The 26,691-nt window shown below is 39.1% G+C and overlaps 1 protein-coding gene across 3 annotated transcripts in view; it reads right to left on the reverse strand.

Annotated features, from left to right (window-relative positions):
* The window catches only part of TBC1D12 (TBC1 domain family member 12), a 143,203-nt gene that overhangs the window by 82,298 nt on the left and 34,214 nt on the right, over positions 1-26,691 (reverse strand). For all 3 annotated transcript variants that reach the window (XM_030809240.1, XM_030809241.1, XM_030809239.1), the window contains exon 2: positions 20,691-20,814. In XM_030809240.1, coding sequence (XP_030665100.1) covers positions 20,691-20,814 — 124 coding nt within the window. The remainder of the gene's footprint in view (positions 1-20,690; positions 20,815-26,691) is intronic.

The following is a 26,691-nucleotide window of genomic DNA, read 5'->3' on the forward strand; positions in this document are numbered from 1 at the left end:
ATAAAATTGATAATCCTCTTGCCACGATAACTAAGAGAAAACAAAAAGGAAGACACAAATTGCTAGTATCAGAAATGAAAGTAGAGACATCACTACAGAGCCCAAAGACATTAAAAAGGATAATGAAGAAGTATTATGAACAATTCATTTTTTTTTTTTTTTGAGATGGAGTCTTGCGCTCTGTTGTCCAGGTGCCATCCTGGCTCACTGGAACCTCCGCTTCCCAGGTTCAAGCGATTCTCCTGCCTCAGTCTCCCAAGGAGTTGGGACTACAAGTGCATGCCACCATGTCCAGCTAATTTTTTTGAAAATTAATATTTTTAGTACAGACAGGATTTCACCACATTGGCCAGGCTGGTCTCGAACTCCCAACCTCAAGTGATCCACCTGCCTTGGCCTCCCAAAGTGCTGGGATTACAGGCCTGAGCCACCACACCCGGCTTATTATGAACAATTCTATGCCCATAATTTGATAACCGGAATGAAATGAACCAATTCCTTGAAATATACCCAAACTAACATAAGAAGAAACTGAATCAATAATTAATAATTTTCCAAAATAGAAAGCACAGACCCAGATGGGTTCACTGATGAATTCTACCAAACATTTAAGGAAGAAATTGTATCAATTATCTATAATCTCTTCCATAAGATAGATGCAGAGGAAATACTTCCTCACTCATTATATGAAGCCAGCATTACTCTAATACCAAAACTAGACAAAGGCATTACCAAAAAAGAAACGTACAGACCAATATCTCTTATGAACATAAATGCAAAAAATCTTCAAGAAAATATTAGCAAATCTAATCCAACTAGGTATAAAAAGAATTCTATACCATGACCAAGTGGGATTTATCCTAGGTATGCACAACTGGCTCAATGTCAAAAAAGAAAATCAATTAATTTAATCAATTGCATCAAGAGGCTAAAGAACAAAAATCGCATGATAAAACATCAATAGACGTTGGAAAAGCATTTGACAACATCCAACACCATTCATGAGAAAACCTCTCAGTAAACTAGGAATAGAGGGGAACTTCCTCAACTTGATAAAGAACATCTACAAAAACCCATAGCTAACATCATACTTAATGGTGAGAAGCTAGAAGCTGTCTCTCTAAGGTCAGGAACAAGGCGAGGATATTCCCGCTCACCACTGCTTTTCAACATTGTTCTGGAAGTCCTAGTTAATGCAATAGAAAAAGGAAATAAAAGTTACACTAATTGGGAAAGAAGAAATAAAATTGTCTTTGTTTACAGATGACATGATTGTCTATGGAGAAAGTCCAAAAAAATCAACAGAAAAACCTCTGGAACTAATAAGCAACAACAGCAAGTTTACAAGATAGAAGGCTAATGTACAAAAGTCAATCACTTTCTTACAATATAACAGCAATGAACAAGTAAAATTTAAAATTTAAAACACATTACCATAAAAATGAAATACTTAGGTATAAGTCTAACAAAACATATACAAGATCTGTATGAGGAAAAGTACAAAACTCTAATGAAAGATAACAAAGAAGAACAAAACAAATGAAGAGATATTCCATGTTTATGATTAAGAAGACTCGCCGGGCACGGCGGCTCACGCCTGTAATCTCAGCACTTTGGGAGGCCGAGGCGGGTGGATCACCTGAGGTCAGGAGTTCAAGACCAGCCTGACAAACATGGAGAAACCCTGTCTCTACTAAAAATAGAAAATTAGCCCGGCATGGTGGCGCATGCCTATAATCCCAGCTACTCAGGAGGCTGAGGCAGGAGAATCACTTGAACTTGGGAGGTGGAGGTTGCGGTGGCGCCACTGCACTCCAGCCTGGACAACAAGAGCGAAACTCTGTCTCGAAAGAAAAGAAGACTCAATGTCATTTAGATGTCAGCTTTTCTCAACTTGATCTATAGATTCAACACAATCCCAATCAAAATCTCAGCAAATTATTTTGGGAATGATAAACTGAGTCTAAAGTTACACGGAGAGACAAAAGACCCAGAATAGCCAATTCAATATTGAAGAAAGACAAAGTCAGAGGGCTGACACTACTCAAATTCAAGACTTACCAGAAGGCTACAATAATCAAGACAGTGTGGCATTGGTGAAAGAACAGACAAATAGACCAATGGAAAAGAATAGAGATCCCAGAAATAAGCCCACATAAATGTGGTCAACTGATCTTTGACAAAGGAGCAAAGGCAATACAATGGAGCAAAGATAGGCTTTTCAACAAATGGTACTGGAACAACTGGACATCGACATGAAAAAAAAATCAATCTACATACAGACCTTACATCCATCACAAAAATTAACTCAAAATGGTTTACAGACCTAAATGTAAAATACAAAACTATATAACTCCTAGAAGATAACATAGAAAATTTAGATGGCCTTGAGTATGGTGACTTTTAGATCAACACTAAAGGCATGATCTACAAAAAAATAAAAAGTAGAATACAGTAGTCCCCCCTTATCCTTGGGAAATATGTTCTAAGACCCCTAGTGGATGCCTGATACTGAACCCTGTATGTGCTTTTTTCCTACACATATGATAATGTTTTATAAACTTTATAAATTTATAAATTAGACACAGTAAGACATTAATAATAAAATAGAGCAATTATAACAAAATTCTATAATAAAATTTATATGAATGTGTTCTCTCGCTCACACACACACACTCACATATGCACACACACAGACACACATACACACACACACACAATATTTTTATTTTTTATTTTAATTTTAATATTTTCAGACTGCAGCTGACCATGGGTAACCAAAACTGTGGAAAGTGAAACCGTGATAAGGGGAGACTACTATAATTGATAAGCTGGAGTTCACTGAAATTTAAAACTTCTGCTCTGTGAAAAGACAAGCCATAGAAAGAGAGAAGATATTTGCCAAAGGCATGTCTGACAAAGGACTGTTATCCAAAATATACAAAAGTTTTTTTTTTTTTTTTTTTTTTTTTTGAGACAGAGTCTCGCTCTGTCGCCCAGGCTGGAGTGCAGTGGTGCGACCTCGGCTCACTGCCAGCTCCGCCTCCCGGGTTCACACCATTCTCCTGCCTCAGTCTCCTGAGTAGCTGGGACTACAGGCGCCTGCCACTGTGCCCGGCTATAAAGAAGTCTTAAAACTCAACCAAAAGAAATTGAACAATCTGATTTTAACATGAGCAAAAGACCTGTATATTATCAAAGAAGATATACAGATGGCAAGTAAGCATGTGAAGAGATGTTCAACATCATATGTCATTAGGGAATTGCAAATTAAGACAATGAAACACCACCACACAGCTATGAGAATGGCCAAAATTCAAAACACTGACAGCACCAAATACTGGAGAAAATGTGGCGCAAGAGGAACTCTCATTCAATGCTGCTGGGAATGTACAATGGGACAATCACTTTGGAAGATATCTTGCTACCTTCTTGCAAAACTAAACATATTCTCATGATCCAGTAATCACTTCCTTTAGTATTTACCAGAATGAACTGAAAACATAAAACCACATAAAAAATTGCACGCAGAAGTCTAGAGAAGCCTTATTAACAATAGCCAAAACTTGGAAGCAACTAAGACGTCCTTCAGTCGGTGAATGGATAAATAAACTATGGTGTTCCCAGACAATAGAATATTATTCAGCACTAAAAAGAAATGAGCTGGGGGTGGAGCCAAGATTGCCGAATAGGAACAGCTCCGGTCTCCAGCTCCCAGCCCGAGCGACACAGAAGACTGGTGATTTCTGCATTTCTGCTTGAGGTACCGGTTTCATCTCACTAGGGAGTGCCAAACAGTGGGTGCAGGACAGTCGGTGAAGCGCACTGTGCGCGAGCCAAAGCAGGGTGAGGCACTGCCTCACTCGGGAAGCGCAAGGGGTCAGGGAGTTCCCTTTCCTAGTCAAAGAAAGGGGTAACAGACGGCACCTGGATAATCGGGTCAGTCCCACCCTCATACTGCGCTTTCCCAGCGGGCCTGGAAAACGGCACACTAGGAGATTGTGTCCTGCACCTGGCTCGGAGGGTCCTATGCCCACGGAGTCTCACTGATTGCTAGCACAGCAGTCTGAGATCAAGCTGCAAGGCGGCAGCGAGGCTGGGGGAGGGGTGCCCGCCATTGCCCAGGCTTGCTTAGGTAAACAAAGCAGCCAGGAAGCTCGAACTGGGTGGAGCCCACCACAGCTCAAGGAGGCCTGTCTGCCTCTGTAGGCTCCACCTCTGGGGGCAGGGCACAGACAAACAAAAAGTCAGCAGGAAATTCCAGAGACTTAAATGTCCCTGTCAGACTGACAGCTTTGAAGAGAGTAGTGGTTCCCCCAGCACGCAGCTGGAGATCTGAGAACGGACAGACTGCCTCCTAAAGTGGGTCCCTCACCCCTGGGAGGCCTAACTGGGAGGCACCCCCCCAGTAGGGACAGACTGACACCTCACTCGGCCGGGTACTCCTCTGAGACAAAACTTCCAGAGGAACTATCAGACAGCTGAATTTGTGGTCTCACGAAAATCCGCTGTTCTGCAGCCACCGCTGATGACACCCAGCCAAACAGGATCTGGAGTGGACCTCTAGTAAACTCCAATAGACCTGCAGCTGAGGGTCCTGTCTGGTAGAAGGAAAACTAACAAACAGAAAGGACATCCATACCAAAAACCCATCTGTACATCACCATCATCAAAGACCAAAAGTAGATAAAACCACAAAGATGGGGAAAAAACAGAGCAGAAAAACTGGAAACTCTAAAAAGCAGAGCACCTCTCCTCCTCCAAAGGAATGCAGTTCCTCACCAGCAACGGAACAAAGCTGGATGGAGGATGACTTTGATGAGTTGAGAGAAGAAGGCGTCAGACGATCAAACTACTCTGAGCTACGGGAGGAAATTCAAAACAATAGCAAAGAAGTTAAAAACTTTGAAAAAAAATTAGAAGAATGGATAACTAGAATAACCAATGGAGAGAAGGGCTTAAAGGAGATGATGGAGCTGAAAGCCAAGTTTCGAGAACTACGTGAAGATTGCAGAAGCCTCAGTAGCAGATGCGATCAACTGGAAGAAAGGGTATCGCTGATGGAAGATGAAATGAATGAAATGAAGCAAGAAGGGAAGTCTAGAGAAAAAAGAATAAAAAGAAATGAACAAAGCCTCCAAGAAATTTGGGACTATGTGAAACGACCAAACCTACATCTGATTGGTGTACGTGAAAATGACGGGGAGAATGGAACCAAGTTGGAAAACACTCTGCAAGATATTATCCAGGAGAACTTCCCCAATCTAGCAAGGCAGGCCAACATTCAGATTCAGGAAATACAGAGAACGCCACAAAGATACTCCTCGAGAAGAGCAACTCCAAGACACATAATTGTCAGATTCACCAAAGTTGAAATGAAGGAAAAAATGTTAAGGGCAGCCAGAGAGAAAGGTCGGGTTACCCACAAAGGGAAGCCCATCAGACTAACAGCTGATCTCTCGGCAGAAACTCTACAAGCCAGAAGAGAGTGAGGGCCGATATTCAACATTCTTTTTTTTTTTTTTTTTGAGACGGGGTCTCGCTCTTTCGCCCAGCCCGGAGTGCAGTGGCGCAATCTCGGCTCACTGCAAGCTCCGCCTCCCGGGTTCACGCCATTCTCCTGCCTCAGCCCCCCGAGTAGCTGGGACTACAGGTGCCCGCCACTACGCCCGGCTAATTTTTTGTATTTTTAGTAGAGACGGGGTTTCACCCTGTTAACCAGGATGGTCTCGATCTCCTGACCTCGTGATCCACCCGCCTCGGCCTCCCAAAGTGCTGGGATTACAGGTGTGAGCCACCGCGCCCAACCTCAACATTCTTAAAGAAAAGAATTTTCAACCCAGAATTTCCTATCCAGCCAAACTAAGCTTCATAAGTGAAGGAGAAATAAAATACTTTACAGACAAGCAAACGCTGAGTGATTTTGTCACCACCAGGCCTGCCCTAAAAGAGCTCCTGAAGGAAGCACTAAACATGGAAAGGAACAACCGGTACCAGCCACTGCAAAAACATGCCAAATTGTAAAGACCATCAAGGCTAGGAGGAAACTGCATCAACTAATGAGCAAAATAACCAACTAACATCATAATGACAGGATCAGATTCACACATAACAATATTAACGTTAAATGTAAATGGGCTAAATGCTCCAATTAAAAGACACAGACTGGCAAACTGGATAAGGAGTCAGGACCCATCAGTGTGCTGTATTCAGGAAACCCATCTCACGTGCAGAGACACACATAGACTCAAAATAAAGGGATGGAGGAAGATCTATCAAGCAAATGGAAAACAAAAAAAGGCAGGGGTTGCAATCCTAGTCTCTGATAAAATAGACTTTCAACCAACAAAGATCAAAAGAGACAAAGAAGGCCATTACATAATGGTAAAGGGATCAACTCAACAAGAAGAGCTAACTATCCTAAATATATATGCACCCAACACAGAGCACCCAGATTCATAAAGCAAGTCCTGAGTGACCTACAAAGGGACTTAAACTCCCACACAATAATATTGGGAGATTTTAACACCCCACTGTCAACATTAGACAGATCATCGAGACAGATAGTTAACAAGGATATCCAGGAATTGAACTCAGCTCTGCACAAAGTGGACCTAATAGACATCTACAGAACTCTCCACCCCAAATCAACAGAATATACATTTTTTTCAGCACCACACCACACCTATTCCAAAATTGACCACATAGTTGGAAGTAAAGCTCTCCTCAGCAAATGTAAAAGAACAGAAATTATAACAAACTGTCTCTCAGACCACAGTGCAATCAAACTAGAACTCAGGATTAAGAAACTCACTCAAAACCGCTCAACTACATGGAAACTGAACAACCTGCTCCTGAATGACTATTGGGTACATAATGAAATGAAGGCAGAAATAAAGATGTTCTTTGAAACCAACGAGAACAAAGACACAACATACCAGAATCTCTGGGACACATTCAAAGCAGTGGGTAGAGGGAAATTTATAGCACTAAATGCCCACAAGAGAAAGCAGGAAAGATACAAAATTGACACCCTAACATCACAATTAAAAGAACTAGAAAAGCAAGAGCAAACACATTCAAAAGCTAGCAGAAGGCTAGAAATAACTAAAATCAGAGCAGAACTGAAGGAAATAGAGACACAAAAAAAATCCTTCAAAAAATTAATGAATCCAGGAGCCGGTTTTTTGAGAAGATCAACAAAATTGATAGACCGCTAGCAAGACTAATAAAGAAGAAAAGAAAGAAGAATCAAATAGATGCAATAAAAAATGAAAAAGGGGATATCACCACCGATCCCACAGAAATACAATCTACCATCAGAGAATACTACAAACACCTCTATGCAAATAAACTAGAAAATCTAGAAGAGATGGATAAATTCCTCGACAAATACACCCTCCCAAGACTAAATCAGGAAGAAGTCGAATCTCTGAATAGACCAATAACAGGTTCTGAAATTGTGGCAATAATCAATAGCTTACCAACCAAAAAGAGTCCAGGACCTGATGGATTCACAGCTGAATTCTACCAGAGGTACAAGGAGGAACTGGTACCATTCCTTCTGAAACTATTCCAATTGATAGAAAAAGAGGGAATCCTCCCTAACACATTTTATGAAGCCAGCATTGTCCTGATACCAAAGCCAGGCAGAGACACAACCAAAAAAGAGAATTTCAGACCAATATCCTTGATGAACATTGATGCAAAAATCCTCAATAAAATACTGGCAAACCGAATCCAGCAGCACATCAAAAAGCTTATACACCATGATCAAGTGGGCTTCATCCCTGGGATGCAAGGCTGGTTCAACATACGCAAATCAATAAATGTAATCCAGCATATAAACAGAACCAAAGACAAAAACCACATGATTATCTCAAGAGATGCAGAAAAGGCCTTTGACAAAATTCAACAACTCTTCATGCTAAAAACTCTCAATAAATTAGGTATTGATGGGATGTATCTCAAAATAATAAGAGCTATATATGACAAACCCACAGCCAATATCATCCTGAATGGGCAAAACCTGGAAGCATTCCCTCTGAAAACTGGCACAAGACAGGGATGCCCTCTCTCACCACTCCTATTCAACATAGTGCTGGAAGTTCTGGCCAGAGCAATCAGGCAGGGAAGGAAATAAAGGGTATTCAATTAGGAAAAGAGGAAGTCAAATTGTCCCTGTTTGCAGATGACATGATTGTATATCTAGAACACCCCATTGTCTCAGCCCAAAATCTCCTTAAGCTGATTAGCAACTTCAGCAAAGTCTCAGGATACAAAATCAATGTACAAAAATCACAAGCATTCTTGTACACCAATCACAGACAAACAGAGAGCCAAATCATGAGTGAACTCCCATTCACAATTGCTTCAAAGAGAATAAAATACCTAGGAATCCAACTTACAAGGGATGTGAAGGACCTCTTCAAGGAGAACTACAAACCACTGCTCAATGAAATAAAAGAGGATACAAACAAATGGAAGAACATTCCATGCTCATGGGTTGGAAGAATCAAGATCGTGAAAATGGCCATACTGCCCAAAGTAATTTATAGATTCAATGCCATCCCCATCAAGCTACCAATGACTTTCTTCACAGAATTGGAAAAAACTACTTTAAAGTTCATATGGAACCAAAAAAGAGCCCGCATCGCCAAGTCAATCCTAACTCAAAAGAACAAAGCTGGAGGCATCACGCTACCTGACTTCAAACTATACTACAAGGCTACAGTAACCAAAACAGCATGGTACTGGTACCACAACAGAGATATAGATCAATGGAACAGAACAGAGCCCTCAGAAATGATGCCGCATATCTACAACTATCTGATCTTTGACAAACCTGACAAAAACAAGAAATGGGGAAAGGATTCCCTATTTAATAAATGGTGCTGGGAAAACTGGCTAGCCATATGTAGAAAGCTGAAACTGGATCCCTTCCTTACACCTTATACAAAAATTAATTCAAGATGGATTAAAGACTTAAATGTTAGGCCTAAAACCATTAAAATCCTACAAGAAAACCTAAGCAATACCACTCAGGACATAGGTGTGGGCAAGGACTTCATGTCTAAAACACCAAAAGCAATGGCAACAAAAGCCAAAATTGACAAATGGGATCTAATTAAACTAAAGAGCTTCTGCACAGCAAAAGAAACTACCATCAGAGTGAACAGGCAACCTACAGAATGGGAGAAAATTTTTGCAACCTACTCATCTGACAAAGGGCTAATATCCAGAATCTACAATGAACTCAAACAAATTTACAAGAAAAAAACAAACAACCCCATCAAAAGGTGGGCAAAGGACATGAACAGACACTTCTCAAAAGAAGACATTTATGCAGCCAAAAAACACATGAAGAAATGCTCATCATCACTGGCCATCAGAGAAATGCAAATCAAAACCACAGTGAGATACCATCTCACACCAGTTAGAATGGCCATCGTTAAAAAAACAGGAAACAGCAGGTGCTGGAGAGGATGTGGAGAAATAGGAACACTTTTACACTGTTGGTGGGACTGTAAACTAGTTCAACCATTGTGGAAGTCAGTGTGGCAATTCCTCAGGGATCTAGAACTAGAAATACCATTTGACCCAGCCATCCCATTACTGGGTATATACCCAAAGGACTATAAATCATGCTGCTATAAAGACACATGCACACGTATGTTTATTGCGGCACTATTCACAATAGCAAAGAGTTGGAACCAACCCAAATGTCCAACAACGATAGACTGGATTAAGAAAATGTGGCACATATACACCATGGAATACTATGCAGCCATAAAAAATGATGAGTTCGTGTCCTTTGTAGGGACATGGATGAAACTGGAAAACATCACTCTCAGTAAACTATCGCAAGGACAAAAAACCAAACACCGCATGTTCTCACTCATAGGTGGGAATTGAACAATGAGAACTCATGGACAGAGGAAGGGGAACATCACATTCCAGGGACTGTTGTCGGGTGGGGGGAGGGGGGAGGGACAGCATTAGGAGATATGCCTAATGCTAAATGACGAGTTAATGGGTGCAGGAAATCAACATGGCACATGGATACATATGTAACAAACCTGCACATTGTGCACATGTACCCTAAAACCTAAAGTATAATAAAAAAAAAAAAAAAAAAAAGAAATGAGCTATCAAGCCATGGAAAGGCATGGAGGAAATATAAATGTATATATTACTAAGTGAAAGAAACCTACCTGAAACAGCTAAATACTGTCTGGTTCCAATTACATAATAGTCTGGAAAAGGCAAAACTATGGAGACAAGAAAAAGATCTGTGGTTTCCAGGGGATTGGGGGAAGGAAGAATGAATACACACAGCACAATTTTTAGTGTAGTGAAACTATGCTGTGTAATACTACAATGGTAGATACATGTCATTATACATTTGTCCAAAGCCATAAAATGTACAACACTGGGAATGAATGATACTGTAAACTATGGACTTTGAGTCACTGTGTGTCAATGTAAGTTCATTGGTTGTAAAAAATGATCCACTGTGGTGCAGGATGCTGACAGTGAAGGAGGTTGTGTGTATGTGGGGACAGGAGTTATATGGAACTCTCTGTACTTTCTCCTCAAATCTGCTATGAACCTACAACTGCCATAGTTTTTACATTTAAATACATATATTTAAATATATATATGCATTTAAATATATATATGCAGATCTAATCCAGAAATATGCAAGGTGAATAATAACTGTGACTGATCACAGTTTATTCCTGGAATGCAAAGTTGGTTTAACAACCACAAACTAACTTATACAACTTAATAATTTAAAAAAATGATCAAAAGAGTTGGCACTTGAGTTTTGCCTCATATGAATGGACCAAAAGCTAGACATATAATGCCCAAGAAACATTCATCAAATCTCTGAAGGATGACATCATGTTAGCCTTCAAACTGTTTTCCATACATGATGTCTCAAATATTATACGTTTTTACACCCAGTACTCAAGCAAAGGTAACTGGGCACACAAAGAGATAAGATATCACCTGCTAGCAAAAACTAGCAGAAACAATATTTGAACTCCTATAGGAGTTCCAGATGCTGGAATTTCCAGACATATGAAACAGCTATACTTGCTATATTCAAGGAGATAAAGGCCAAGCTTGAAATTTCAGCAGGGAACAGTAAACTGTAAAAAGTGATACAGCAGATTTGAAAAAGAACCAGCTAGGAACACAAGAATTAAAAACACACAAAATTGACATTAAGAACTCAATGTATGGAGCCAATGTATTCTTAACACATTCTCTAGGTAGTTCTAATCATTCAATGTGTTTACAAATAAAAATAATAGATTATTATTTAAAAAATCTTAACAACCTTGTCCTCAAACCCACTGTTTTTTATAACCTTTTTAAGATTTTTTATTTGTTTAATTTACATATAATAATTTTACATACTTAATGGGATACATAGTGATGTTTTGATACATATAATGTATGGTGATCAGATCAGGGTAATGACCATACCAATCACCTCAAACATGTATCATTTCTTTGTGTTGGGAATATTCAATATCCTCCTTCTTGCTATTTAAAACTGTATATTATTGGTAACTATGGTCATTCAGCAGTGGTATGAAACACTAGAACTTATTCCTTCTATCTATCTATGATTTTTTATCCTTTAACAAATCTCTCCCTAACATGCACTCCCCACCACCACCTTCCTCCTACCCTTTCCAGCCTTTAGTATCCTCTGTTCTATTTTTTACTCCCATGAGATCAACTTTCTTTTTTGGGTCCCACATGTAAGTGAGAACTTGTGGTGTTTAACTTTCCATTTCTGGCTTATTTCACTTAACATAATGTCCTCCACTTCCACTCATGTTGCCACAAATGACAAGATTTCATTCTTTTTTGTGGCTGAATAGTATATGATTGTGTATATATACCATCTTTTCTTTATCCATTCATCTGTTGTTGGGATACCTAGGCTGATTCCATATCTTGGCTATTGTGAATAGTTCTGTAATAAACACGGGGTTTCAAATGTCTCTTTGACATACTGATTTCCTTTTGTTTGGATAAATGTCCAGTAGCGGGATTGCTGGATCCTTACTGTTTTCTAATTTGGCTCCTATAATGCCTCCAGAATTATTTTTCTAATACATAAATTTGATATCTCAGTACCTTATTTAAAAGTATTTTAGATAAAACCCAATTCTCTAGCCTCGTGGCTAATGAGCCTTCACCATCTACACTGTATCTTTGATATACTGTCCTATTAGCTAAACAGATCCTATTAATTCCTGTTTGCTTTTTCAATTTCCTCTATCTAGAATGGCTTTCCCCATCTCGTCTGCCTGCTTAATTCCTACTGATACACTTAGGAACACAATTTGCATGTCATCTCTGAGAAAAATAAATCACTCTTTCAACTGTACTCTCATACCCTGTCACAACTCTACTAAAGCACTTACAACACAATATTATAGTTACATATGAAATTTTCTTCTACCCCTTGTCCCCTGCAGTTATACTGAAATAACTCAAAGGCTAGGATATAGATATAGATATAGATATATGCACCAAGAACATAAATTATACCTATTGCATTATACATAATATTTTTTGAATAAAGAATTCATGGAAATAAGCCAGAAAATCTTAGGAAATCTAAGAACAATTCAAGAATTCTGTCCTTCAAGTTCTGCTATAGAAAAAGCCTAGAGTTTGCTAATATCAGATGGTCACACATTGAATTGGCAGTGAATGGTATTCTACCACACTTTGATGCCTTGCGTTTTGTAGCAAAAGCGATTTACCAGAGAAGTGTACCAGGAGGGAAATATGTGAAAAGATCGGACTGGATTCAAAGGGAGGGTGGCAAGAATCTTTGAATAGCTGCCTAAATAAATAAAATATGAGGATTGACAAGAAGAAAGAATAGTAGCATAGAAGCTTCTCCTTCAAAGACAAGGAGAGAGCCAAAATTGCCTGATATATACACTGATATATCCATTAACTGACTTGACTTTGAGATTCAATGGACCGTAGGAACACTCCCCTTAAAGGGGTTAGTGTTAAACCACATTAGTGAGTAAATCCTTCTATTTCTATATGCTGTGAACAATTTATAGAGAGCCAGAATAATGTTTCAGAAGCAGAAAAACTCCCCACCTCTACTACCTCAAGACCATGTCTGCCCAAGATAAAGAGAGTCTCTTACTCAACTTGATCTAAGAGCTGAGGAAACCATTATGCTTGGGATAGACAGGGTTTAGCTGATTATGATGTCTTTATAGATTATAAATTTTATTCCAGATCTATGAATTAGGGGACAAAAAACCCATCCTGTATTTCAAGCTCAATTGCAGTCTCGGGGCAATGCATTTCATCACTTTCTGGTATATAAGAGTACCGTAGTAAACTTCATTTTTGCAAAGTTACTAGCACAATCTTGTTTGTTTAGTCTGAAGCCTGCCATAATATACAAGTCTGAGATAAAGACAGGATGAATACAACTTTTAATATAATGTTGATAAGCAAAACAGTATTCCTGTAATCAAATATAGATATTCAGAGTATTTTCAAATGTAACCCTTTCCAAGTCTCTGTTTCCGATAAAATGAAAAAACGTCCCCTTAAATTCTACCCTGCTTAATTTGTGAAAACGTATCTTTATTCTTTTAATTTTCTTTAATAATTTAGGCTTCTCTCTTTAGGCTCATACTTCTCCCTTCTCCCAGAAGCACAGGCCCAGAAATATTACTAGTACCTCTCCAATCTTTAGACCACAGAAATTATTTTTTATGAAATCCATTTATACATAGAAATGCATAATAATTTATCAACCATCAATAAACAACACACACACAACTGGAAATGTAGTTATTCACTACCTTTTCAAGGTGATAACAGATAAGGTAAACAAAGGTGAAAACAAAACATGCAAGAGTGTAACAATTTTTTAAACTTTTCGGGCCAGGCATGGTGGCACATGCCTGTAATCCCAACACTTTGGGAGGCCAAGGCAGGAGGATCACTTAAGCCCAGGAGTTCAAGACCAGCCTGGGAAACACAGTGAGACCCTGTCTCTACTAAAAATAAAAAAATTAGCCAGGCATGGCGGCATGCACCTGTAGTCTCAGCTACCAGGGAGGCTAAGGTGGGAGGATCGTTTGAACCCAGGAGGTCAAGGCTGCAGTGAGCCATGATTGTGCCACTGCATTCTAGCCTGGGCAACAGAGTGAGATACTGTCTCAAAAACAAAATTTTTAAAGAATAACTTCTAAACATAGTCCAGACCCCCTACAATTTAACATCAGTGAAAGAATTGTTTTGTTTTTGCAGTACTTAATCAAATTTTACAGCAAGAATATCTATATTTAAGCATAATTAAAACCAATAAACTTTTCAAATATTCTATTACACATACCAATAAATCAGAAACCAGAAAATTAAGCTCTAACATGTTTTAAGTGTTATGTATTTAACATTAACTACTGCTCACAAAACACATGTATGCTAGTCCTTTCCATAATGTTGTTCCTGCAGTAAAAAATTTCAAAAGCAAAGCCTTAACTGAGGAAAGTGACCTATTCTACTTTTAGACAATTTGAAGCTCTCTTATTAAGAAATTAGTATCTTACAACTTTTTTCCTTTCCTGTCAAAAGTTATGTGAAACTGATTCAACCACTCAACTTAAACTTTACCAGAAAATGGCATGTGTATTGATGAAAAACTTGATCATCTAAGTACTACAATTTCGTTTTCACATTAAAGATGTCAAAATATAAAAGCAGTGCCTAGCAAAAAAAGATAAGTTTCACTGAGAGATTATCAGTTTGACATAAATATGCATAAATAGTGCATATTCAATCTAGTATGCAATTGTATAATAATTATATATAACATGGTTCATTTGAAATCATTCTCACTTGCAGTTTCGAGTTCCTAAGACAAACCATGTAGCTGTATTCCAACTTTACCTACTAATTTAGAAAAAAAAAAAAAAAAAAACCTCAGGTCAACTGAACTACGATATTAACTGAAATACTATTTATAATTAACAGATGCAATTTTTAACATGGCTCACCAACTGGTTCAAAAGGCCACAAGCGGAATTTCACATCTGCAAGAGAACACATGTGATAATCCTCAAAAAGTAATACTAGGAATGTTCTTGTGATTTGGGAATTGATCATCAAGTTAAATGCCAAACTTCAGTCAGTTTGACTTTGCTATAATCCTAAAATGTTTTTTATGTTTCTTTACTGTTAACATGGAAAGCACTAAAATTGATTAGACTTGCAATAAAAGTTATTGCAGAAATAAAAAAAGTTTTAAAATATTTAACATATCCTTTCACTTATGAACCCACGTATCTCTGAAAAGCTACAGGTACAAAACATGTAAAGTTAAATTATATAGATGTGTGTGTGTGTGTATATATATACACACACACACACATCTATATAATTAAATATGGTGACATTTCATTCTTGAAATAGAAAAAAACATATAATACCACATATGCAAAATATATACATGCAAAAATAATTACGTGTTTTCCACACAAAAAAAATGAATTTTAAAAGGCCTAAAAATGTGAAAGTGAACTGAGGTATATCATTCTGTTTTATATTTTATAAAGAGAATATAATCATGTGTTATTTGTGTCACTAATAATAGATTAAAAAGGTTTTGTTTTTTGTTTTTTGTTTTGAAACAGCTCAGGCTAGAGTGCAGTGGCACGACCTCAGCTCACTGCAACCTCCGCCTCCCAGGTTCAAGCGATTCTCCTGCCTCAGCCTCCCAAGTAGCTGAGATTACAGGTAAGCACCACTATGGCCATTAATTCTTCTGTGTTTTTAGTAGAAATGGGTTTGGCCAGGCTAGTATGGCACTCCTGACCTCAAGCGATCCACCTGCCTCAGCCTCCCAAAGTGCTTGGATTATAGGCCTGAGCCACCGCACCCGGCAAAAACTTTGTAAATTAAATCTTTTCTTCTTTACTTAGTGTGTAATCTTACAGATGTCTTTCCATTAAAGAAATGTTTGGTTTAATAACGTATTTTAAAAAATGGCAACTCTGCAGGACACGGTGGTGTGCGCCTGTAGTGCCCTGTACTCAGGAGGCTAAGACGGGAAGATTGCTTGAGCCCAAGAGTTTGAGGCCAACCTGGGCAACATAGTGAGCCCCATCTACCAAAAAAAAAATTTTTTTTCAAAAAATGTTTTAAAAGAATCGACAACTTCTACTACTCTAATCTCCTAATAAATCTTACTGCTTTCCATTCAAAAAGCAAGTGAGGCATCATTTCTCCAAGCAGTTTTTTACACCTAAATTACCAGCTACCTCTTCATTTCCTAAAGACTTAAGAGCTTAAGACCCTATCCCAAAACATGACAGAAGTGTCCTAACATTCCTCATGGCTTTACTGATATTATATTCACTTTCGGTTTCTGATTCCAAACATAATAACATCTATCTGAAAGCATACATGGTAAAGGATCTCAGATACAGTTTTATATTCATAATCTTCTAGAGAATTCAAAAATCAGTGCTATGAAAAAATGTTTCTAAGTTAGAACAGAGACATAAAATTGTAAATGTACCATTACTATAAAAAGAAAATCATGCCCACTTTGAAAAATGAGAATTGCAGGGAAGAGGACAGCAAAATTAGACAAATAGGGAGTAGAGGACACACACTGAAGCAGAGATAGTAGAAAACAAGAGGTAGAAACATGTTCCATCACATGGTAAAAGTAATACTTTTTTTTTTTTTTTGAGACAGAGTTTTACTCTTGTCACCCAGGCTGGAGTGCAAGGGCGCGACCTTGGCTCACTACAACCTCCGCCTCCCAGGTTCAAGTGATTCTCCTGCCTCAGCCTTCCAAGCAGCTGGAATTATAGGCACCTGCCACCACACCTAGCTAATTTTTGTATTTTTGGTAGAGACCAGGTTTCACCATGTTGGCCAGTCTGGTCTCGAACTCCTAACTTCAGGTGACGCACCAGCCTCAGCCTCCCAAAGTGCTAGAATTAAAGGTGTGAGCCACCGCACCCAGCTGATACATATTTTGAAGGTGGAAAAGGGTCAGAAGAAAAATGACTTGACTATACATAATGCCTCCAAGAGAACAAACATAACCACAAAAAGGGCACTAAAACATATACTAATAGCTGTGACATAGCTGGAAAGTTCAAAAACTAAAATAAGTGGCGCAGAGAAATAATCATCAGTTAAAGGATCAGAGAAGGGGCCACAGAGGCAGAAGCAGCAACTACATTTCAACTCTACCCTTTCTTCTCAAATAAAAAAGAACTGTTCTTTTCCTGACCACTCATGAAGTTTTATTGTTGTTGTTGCTGTTTTTTGAGACGTAGTCTCGCTCTTTTGCCAGGCTGGAGTGCAGTGGCACAATCTTGGCTCACTGCAACCTCCGCCTCCCGGGTTCAAGTGATTCTCCTGCCTCAGCCTCCCAAGTAGCTGGGACTACAGGCACGTGCTACCACGCCCAGCTAATTTTTATATTTTTAGTAGAGACGGGGTTTCACCATGTTGGTCAGGATGGTCTCGATCTCCTGACCTCGTGATCTGCCCGCCTCAGCCTCCCAAAGTGCTGGGGTTACGGGCGTGAGCCACCGCTCCCGGCCCACTCATCAAGTTTTTATACCACATATATAAAAAAGAGAATGTGAGGGGCCGGGCGCGGTGGCTCACGCCTGTAATACCAGCACTTTGGGAGGCTGAGGCGGGCGGATCACGAGGTCAGGAGATTGAGACCATCCTGGCTAACACGGTGAAACCCCGTCTCTGCTAAAAATACAAAAAAACTAGCCAGGCGTGGTGGCGGGCGCCTGTAGTCCCAGCCACGTGGGAGGCTGAGGCAGGAGAATGGCGCGAACTTAGGTGGCGGAGATTGCAGTGAGCCGAGATCGTGCCACTGCATTCCAGCCTGGGCGACAGAGCGAGACTCCGTCTCAAAAAAAAAAAAGAGAGAATGTGAGGTCTTGGTTTTCCAAAATGAAAATAGATTAAAGGTATACAGCATATCAGCAAAGATAATTACCCAACCAGTAATTTATTCAGAGACTTATGGTAAGAAAATATCATAGAACGTTAGTTTATATAAAGATATAAAAATGTATGTGCATGCATATTTAAACTAACATAAAAAATCAAAAATACCTGTATAAACCTTCAGTAGCAAGACCACTGTTTTGCCTCTAGAGGGCGAACTTGGTCTTCTGAAACATTCTAGACGAGCGAAGTTACTTTCAGACTTTACCAAAATAAAAAAAAAAGGAGCTAAAACTTAAGATGTCACAACAGCAGAGGTTCCCAACCTTTCTTGGTCAATTCCTTTAGTGTCTCTAATTTTTTTCACAGTAACTCTTAAGCCAAAAGAAATACCTAATGATTCTGTTTAATAAGTAGCTATGTCCAAACAATTTAATAAGGATGTATATCCTAACAGTAACTGCTAAAAAAAATACACATAAATTGAAAAAAGAAATAAATATGTTTTCTTTCATTCTTTTTTTTTTTTTTTTTTTTTTTTTGAGATGGAGTCTTGCTCTGTCACCCAGGCTGAAGTGCAGTGGCGTGATCTTGGCTCACTGCAACCTCCACCTTTCAGGTTCAAGCAATTCTCCTGTCTCATCCCCCGAGTAGCTGGGACTATAAGCGTGCACCACCAGGCCTGGCTAATTTTTTGTATTTTTGGTAGAGACATGGTTTCACCATGTTGGTCAGGCTGCTCTTAAACTCCTGACTTCAAGTGATTCGCCTGCTTCTGCCTTCCAAAGTTCTGGGATTATAGGCGTGAGCCACTACACTCGGCCTCATTCTTAAATAACCACAATTAATTACCAATTTGGGCATGTGTGGCTTTGTGCATTGTATACATTTTTTCAGACCTTAAAATCAGATTAGACATCACCCTCATTTCCAGTCCCACGCTGACTTTTGTACAGTATCTGGTTTTTATCACAGCAACCTCAGAAAAAACAGATTCACAAAGATGCCACAGAAAAGTATGTAGTAGCACTTAATGTTGGAACTGTGTACTGCTTCAAATTAACAGTCTGCACCATATCCAACTGATGTGGAATATCACTGTTTGCCTCAAAAAATTTAAATATCCCACAGTACCCCAGTGTGTTAAGTGCAGCACACCAGAGTGTCTGAGCGCATGGCTTGGGGATCACAGCACACAGTTTTAAGTACCAATAGATAAACTATTCACTATTTTAATCACTTGTAAAGAAAATTAACTACAAGTCAGGTGTGGTGGCACATACCTGTAGTCCCAGCTTCTCAGGAAGCTGAGGTAGGAGCATCATCATTTAAGCCCAGGAGTTTGAGGGCAGCCTGGGCAACATAGCAATACTAAGTCTCTTGAAAAAAGAAATTAAGTTAGTTTACAGGGAGAGGAGGAGGCACACGGTCTCTAACTGCTGACTAGCTACATAGTTCAGGCAAATCCTTCAAAAGGGAAAGGGAGGGGCTGCTTAGAAAGACGGCTCTCTCAGCGACTTCTCTTTGTCTTATGCTTCTCTCAGGGACAAACATGCAGTCCTCTAGTGCCGTGCATGTACATTCTATGGGGATGAACATCTTGGTTCTGGTTAAACAGCTAGTGCTTTTGACAGCTGTGCCAGGAAGGGTTAGGACCAACTACAAAAGAATACAGGGTTCTAAAAGCATAGTGTGTGTCCCTAGCTTTCTGTTTTTCCTGAGGAAAAAAATAAACCTTTTATTCAAATGCAAAAAGAAGAAAAAAGAATTAACTACATTAATGTTTTTAAAGATCTAAAATTATTTTCTCATATTACTTGGAAAACCAGTTTTTCTTCTGAGTAATAAAAGGAACACTATTAAATCCTTAAAGGAAGATATCTTTTCCAATTTGAATGATGATTATTGCCTTCATGTGATTGTTTTTATAAATGCTAGCCGTGTTAAATTTGGTAAACTACAATTGGGAAGGATAAAAATAGGAAATGTAGTATATGTCTTCTTCTGAGCAATAACTTCTCTGAACTTTAAAACACTGCAGACTGATCCAGTCTCACTGCTTTCCATTCTCACTTATCTAGTACTGAAGAGCCAAAGTTCAGAAGTCAAATAAGATCAGAAAGTCTTAAGAACTCAAGAATACTAAATTAATAGAGATATCAGAAGAAATCGCTTCTAAATTACTAGAAACAGATTGTGTACCAACTCTTCTCATTTACAAAGTCATTGGTTTAGAGAGGACATCAGAAAAGTGACAAAGGAAAGAGTTCAACCTAATAATCTACTCAGTTTTTGCTTTTTAATATTTCATCAGTTCACAACTACTAATATTCAGAACATCTGTGCCACTGACAAATGCTACCAACTTCAACTGGAAGTCAAACAGTATGTGGTGAGAGTGATTAGCTAAGTTTTTAAAAAATCTATTCAAGGAATAACTGGTTAAAAAAAAAGTCTATGTTCTATTCCTTTGAAGAATTTTCACAGTTATAAAAGATAACAGAAAATATGTGACCTGTTTTTCTAAAAAATTTAGCAGGTCCCTATAAATACTTGTAATTCCAAAAGTCTGTATCTAGAAAAAAAAGAATAAAAATAGAATATGGTTAGTTATAAAAAAAAAAAAAGAAGAAGAAGAATGCTTGAAAAGCTAGGGTAAACTACATGGTTATGTCAGTACTTACCTGCTGAATGATTTTGGATGTTTTCTGAAGATTCTCTCTAGGAGGGACTTTACCAAATAATTTCCAACCAGGAGCACTATGGACAACTGATTTGAGTTCCTTTGTCCTTTTTGGAAAAAGGTTTCTGAAACACAGAAAAGTTACATGAATTGTGTTTTTTGTAACCAGAGAGCTATTTAACAGTAATTTTATAGTAAGTTTGTTCCCAAGGCAAAAACAAAAATACATTTAAATAAAACTATTTCTACTACTCATACCACTATTACTTAGGATAATAAGGCTCAATTAAGAATATGTGGCTTAATACCTAATTCATGCAGGGATTCAAACCTAGATGACAGGTTCACAGGTGCAGCAAACCACCATGGCACACGTATACCTATGTAACAAACCTGCACATTCTGCACCTGTGTCCCAGAACTTAAAGTAAAATAAATTAAAGACTATCTGGCTTATATAGAGGTATTAGAAGAATCATCAACAGAAATAATAAAAAGATAAACAAATTGGAAGGAAAATGATAGCCATAAGTAAGATGTAAACATTTGTCTAAATCAGCTACAAAGTATACTAGAATTTACTGTACATGTACTTAACAATAAGAGCCAAAATTCTGAAAACAAAAACATTGAAAAGAATCTATATAACAGTTAAAGGATTAAGTAATATAATATTTGGATAAATATTATTTACAGTAATAATTTATTTATAATAAAATTATATCTACTAATCCCCTATTGCTATAATATATATGTAACCTGTCTTTCCTAGGTCAGCTATATACAAGAAAGCTTATTACAAAAGAGTCAATATATGACCAAGGAAGAAAGTATCTCTCACTGAAAAATCTAGGGAAAAAAAAAAAAAAAAAAAAACCCAGGCCAGGTGCAATGGCTCACACCTGTAATCCCAGCACTTTGGGAGGTTGAGGCGGGCGGATCACAAAGGTCAGCAATTCGAGACTAGCCCGGCCAACATGGTGAAACCCCGTCTCTACTAAAAATACAAAAATTAGCCAAGTGTGGTGGCGGGCACCTGTAATTCCAGCTACTCGGGAAGCTGAGGCAGGAGAATCGCTTGAACCCCTGGAGGCAAGGGTTGCAGTGAGCCGAGACCGCGTCATTGCACTCTGTGTCATTGTGCACCCTGCACAAGTATTAAGGATTTTACCTATTATCTCCATGCCCTAACTAACCAAATTAAGTACCTATTTTTTTATGTAAGCAGGGATGATACTCAACATATGTTGAGTATCAGAACAACATGACCAGGGCCCAATGAACCAATTAGAAAGGTACTGATGAATTCAACTCAATATAAACCCTTTGCATAAGCTATAAGTGAACAGTAAGAAAAGTTTTAATTCACATATACAATTAATTACAAACAGTTCCAAATTGAAGTCCCAAATAATTAGATTTATCTATACTCAAAATGCCATAACAATATATCTTAAAAGTGCAGATTAGTGATAACAGAAAATAAGTTTTTAGTGAAAAATGTTAAGAGACTCCTACAAAAGAATGCCAGCTAATCAATAATAAAGACAAGAAATGGCCAGGCATAGTGGCTCATGCCTGTAATCCCAACACTGGGAGGCCAAAGCAAAAGAATCACTTGAGCCCAGGAGTTTGAGAACAGCCTGGGCAATGTAGTGAGACCCTGTCTCTACAAAAAATAAAAATTAAAAAAAATAGCCAGGCATGGTGGTGCACACCTTGTAGTCCCTGCTACAAGCCTACTTGTAGGCTGGGGTGGGACAATCACTTGGTCCCAGGAGTTAAGGATGCAGTGAGCTATGATACTGCCACTATACTGCAGCCTGGGCAACAGAGCAAGACCCTGCCTCCAAAAAAAAAAAGAAAGGAAAAGAAAATAAACACTTTTATTTCCTCAGGTGTATAATAGAAATAAACATATGACACTAGAATAATTGCTACTTTAAGATACTCCGGAGGTTTCACCTCAGAGACCATGTACAGTGACTTAATTCTCTACTTCATAAGATCACTAAATAGCTGAAAGTTTTCAATAATGAATATGCTGAGGACTAGGAATACTTTTAAGAAAAAAATTTGAAGCCTCAAAGGACGGTCTATTAATTTAAACAATGTTTGATACGTTGTGTACCACTTATCAAGAAAACATTTTGTAGCTGATTTAAACAAATGTCTACATCTTATTTATGGCTATCATTTTCCTTCCAATTTGTTTATCTTTTTATTATTTCTGTTGATGATTCTAATACCTCTTAGCTCCAAATTCATCTTTATGCTCTGTGATAACAGACAAAATTCCTTTAATCATTTCTCCTTTAAAACAAACATGAAATTATTAAGCTTTCTGGGTAGAGGGCACCAAAGGGACACTGAAGGAGAAAGGGGCTCTCCTGTGGTTTCCAGCTGCTGCAGAGTGGATCGGGGTAAAAGTGTGAGGACATCCAGTAAAACTCTGCTTAGCTAGATGCCCAGACTGCAGCCCCTCAGCAAACTTGCAGCCTTGGTGAACCTGCAGCCTCAACCTGGAGATGGCATTCCTGCAGCCTGCTCAACCTAAAAACTGACTCCACCAAAGGCTTCCTGCCAGCATCAGTGTGCCAATTTCCTCTGCAAGCCCCACACAGGCCAGACAGTTCTTATCAAGTCATACTCCTTCTACAATTCCTACATGACCTGCCTGTACCCTAAAGGTTTCCTATCTACCCACACAAATAAACACAGGAAAAAATCTTTGTCACCATGGTTTAAGAAAATAATTATTGGATATGACACAAAAAGCATGATCTACAAAAGAAAAAGTTGATGAACTGGGCTTAACTAAATTTAAAACATTTGAACTTCAAAAGACATCATGGATGCAAAATGACAGAACAGAAAGATCTAGGGGTCAGTCTCCCCACCAAAGTAAAAGTTGAGCTAGAAAGAGTAACTGGAGCGAGGCATGGTGGCTCACATCTGTAATCCTAGCACTTTGGGAGGCTGAGGTGGCTGGATCACCTGAGGTCAGGAGTTCGAGACCAGCCTGGGCAACGTGGCGAAACCCTGTCTCCACTAAAAATACAAAAATTAGCCGGGCATGGTGGCACACACCTGTAATCCCAGCTACTCAGGAGGCTGAGACAGGAGAATTGCTTGAACCCAGGAGGCGGAGGTTGCAGTGAGCTGAGATCGCACCACTGTACTCCAGCCTGGGAGACAGAGCAAGACTCTGTCTCAAAAAAAGTAAGAGTTAAAAAAAAAAACTAAGAGTAACTGGAATCAAGTACTTTAGTAGAACTCTAGGAACTGACCAAACCCTTTTAACAAGCAGGGGAGTGCTTGATGAAGGAAGAGGCTACTGATCTTTTGTAAGTATGAATAAGCAGGATGCATAAACCAATTACCCTCCCCTATTCCTCACAACCACCACCACCACACCTACCACCTCTTGTGGCAGCGGGGATAGCAGCCCATGTTCCCGGAGTTGCTAACTGGTGCCAGGAGGGACAGTGGGGATCACGTCCTTCAAAATTTAGGGTTGTACATTTTGGTTGGTCTGGCCCTAAGGGAGTGATGCAGGCACATGCATCAGTTTCACTACTCTCCACAGCAGTGGCTTTCACTGTAAGTATTTACTAGAACACTAAAGAAGGTAAAACCTTTTTGGTCTCCTTTTTTGGAGCCAGATATCTAAGAAAATCTTTGTCAGGTCACCAGCTAGCCACAGAGACAACAGAACAAAAACTTGTTACCATACACAATATGGAATACATATTTTGTGAAAATAGCTCGTAAAGTCACAAACAGGTGGCTTCAGCCCTCAACAAGCAAAAAACAGCAATCACTGAGGAGTGGGAGAAACAGATTTATAGAGTTACCATACTATAATACTCAGAGTATCCAGTTGTCAACAACAAAAAATTACAAAACATATCAAGAAACGGGAAAGTATGGCCCATTCCCTAGAAAAAGGAATTTGACAAAAATCATCCCTGAGGAAGCCCACAGTAATTACTAGTCAAAGACATTAAGTCAATTTCATAAAAAAAAAAAAAAAAAAAAAAAAAAAGCTCCAGGAGATTGAAAAAGAAAAAACCCATGGACAAAGAACTAAAGGAAATAAAGGGGGATAAAGAGGGAAAATGTATGGACAAAATGAGAATACCAGTAAAGGCAGAAATTATAATAAGCAACCCAACAAATTCTGGAGCTGAAAAACAACTAAAATAAAAAATTCACCAGATGTATTCAACAGCAAATTTTGAGCAGGCAGAAGAAAGAACTGGCAAATATGATGATAAGAAAACTGAAACTGTCCACTTGGTAGTAGAAAGAAAAAAGAATGAAGAAAAAGGAACAGAGCCTGAGGGGCCTGTGAGACATTACTAAGTGTACCAACTGTGTACCATAAAAGACCTAGGAGAAGGGAAAGACAAAGAGGCAGAAAAAAAAAACTTTAAGAAATAACTCACTTTGGGAGGCCAAGGCAGGTGGATCACAAGGTCAGGAGATCGAGACCATCCTGGCTAACACGGTGAAACCCCGTCTGTACTAAAAATACAAAAAATTAGCCGGGCATGGTGGCGGGCACCTGTAGTCCCAGCTACTCTGGAGGCTGAGGCAGGAGAATGGTGTGAACCCAGGAGGCGGAGCTTGCAGTGAGCCGAGATTGCACCACTGCACTCCAGCCGGGGTGACACAGCGAGACTCCATCTCAAAAAAAAAAAAAGAAATAACCAAAAACTTCCCAAATCTGAGGAAAGACATAATCTACACATCCAAGAAACTCAACAAACTTTAAGCAGAATAAAACCAAGGAGGTTCACACTGAGATACATTATAGTCAAACTGCTGAAACTCAAAGACAAAGAGAATTTTGAAAACAATAAGTGAGAGGTAACATCAAAACCAGGGATCCTCAATAAGATTAACAGCTTATTTCTCTTCAGAAATGATGGAGGCTAGAAGATTACATATTTAAAGGTCAGAAAGGAAAAAAAATTGTCCACCAAATATTCCATATCCAACAAAACTATCCTTCAAGAATGCAGGAGAGGCCAGGCATGATGGCTCATGCCTGTAATCCCAGCACTTTGGGAGACCAAGGCGGGTGGATCACGAGGTCAAGAGATAGAGACCATCCTGGCCAACATGGTGAAACCCCGTCTCTACTAAAAATACAAAAATCAGCTGTGCGTGGTGGTGCGCACCTGTAGTCCCAGCTACTCGGGAAGCTAAAAAGCATTAAAGCATTAAAAAAAAAAAATAGATTTTTTTCTTTTTTTAAAAAAAGCAATTTTGACTTTGTATCATCAATGACAGCTGGAAATTTTTTTTGGTCTTTTTTTATTAATTTTTTTTGCACACAAAACAATAAACATTTTCTAAAAATACATACAAACAAAAAGATGCATATCAAACATATTAGGAAGGTTGCACATGGGAAGATGGGGAATAGAAATGGGGGTGGGAATTAAAGAAAATAAATGAGAGAGGGACTTTGTATGGATCAATGATAATCACTCAATCCTCTATTTGACAAAGAAGAAGGAGAAGGAAGAGGAAGAAAAAGCAAGTGGGATAAAGGATCAGAAAGGGAGGAAAACAGAAAAAATTAGAGTATGACTCCAGGGTACACCTGTTTTCTTGTCGCTGGGTTGGTTGGTTGGTCTGTTGTATTTTTCATATGTTTCGCCATGTTGGCCAGGCTGGTCTCGAACTCCTAGCCTCAAGTGGTCAACCCGCCTCGGCCTCCCAGAGTGCTGGGACTACAGGCGTGAGCCACCACGTCCAGCCCCCACATTGCGTCTGGCCTCCGTGGTAGACCTCCCATACGAGGCGGCCAGGCAGAGGCGCTCCCCACATCCCAGACTGGGAGGCCAGGCAGAGGTGCTCCTCACTTCCCAGACAGGGCGGCCAGGCAGAGACGCTCCTCACTTCCTAGACAGGGTGGCGGCCGGGCAGAGGTGCTCCTCACTTCCCAGACGGGGTGGCCAGGCAGAGGCACTCCTCACTTCCCAGAC

The sequence above is a fragment of the Nomascus leucogenys genome, chromosome 3 (assembly GCF_006542625.1).
Source record: "Nomascus leucogenys isolate Asia chromosome 3, Asia_NLE_v1, whole genome shotgun sequence".
Taxonomy (NCBI): domain Eukaryota; kingdom Metazoa; phylum Chordata; class Mammalia; order Primates; family Hylobatidae; genus Nomascus; species Nomascus leucogenys.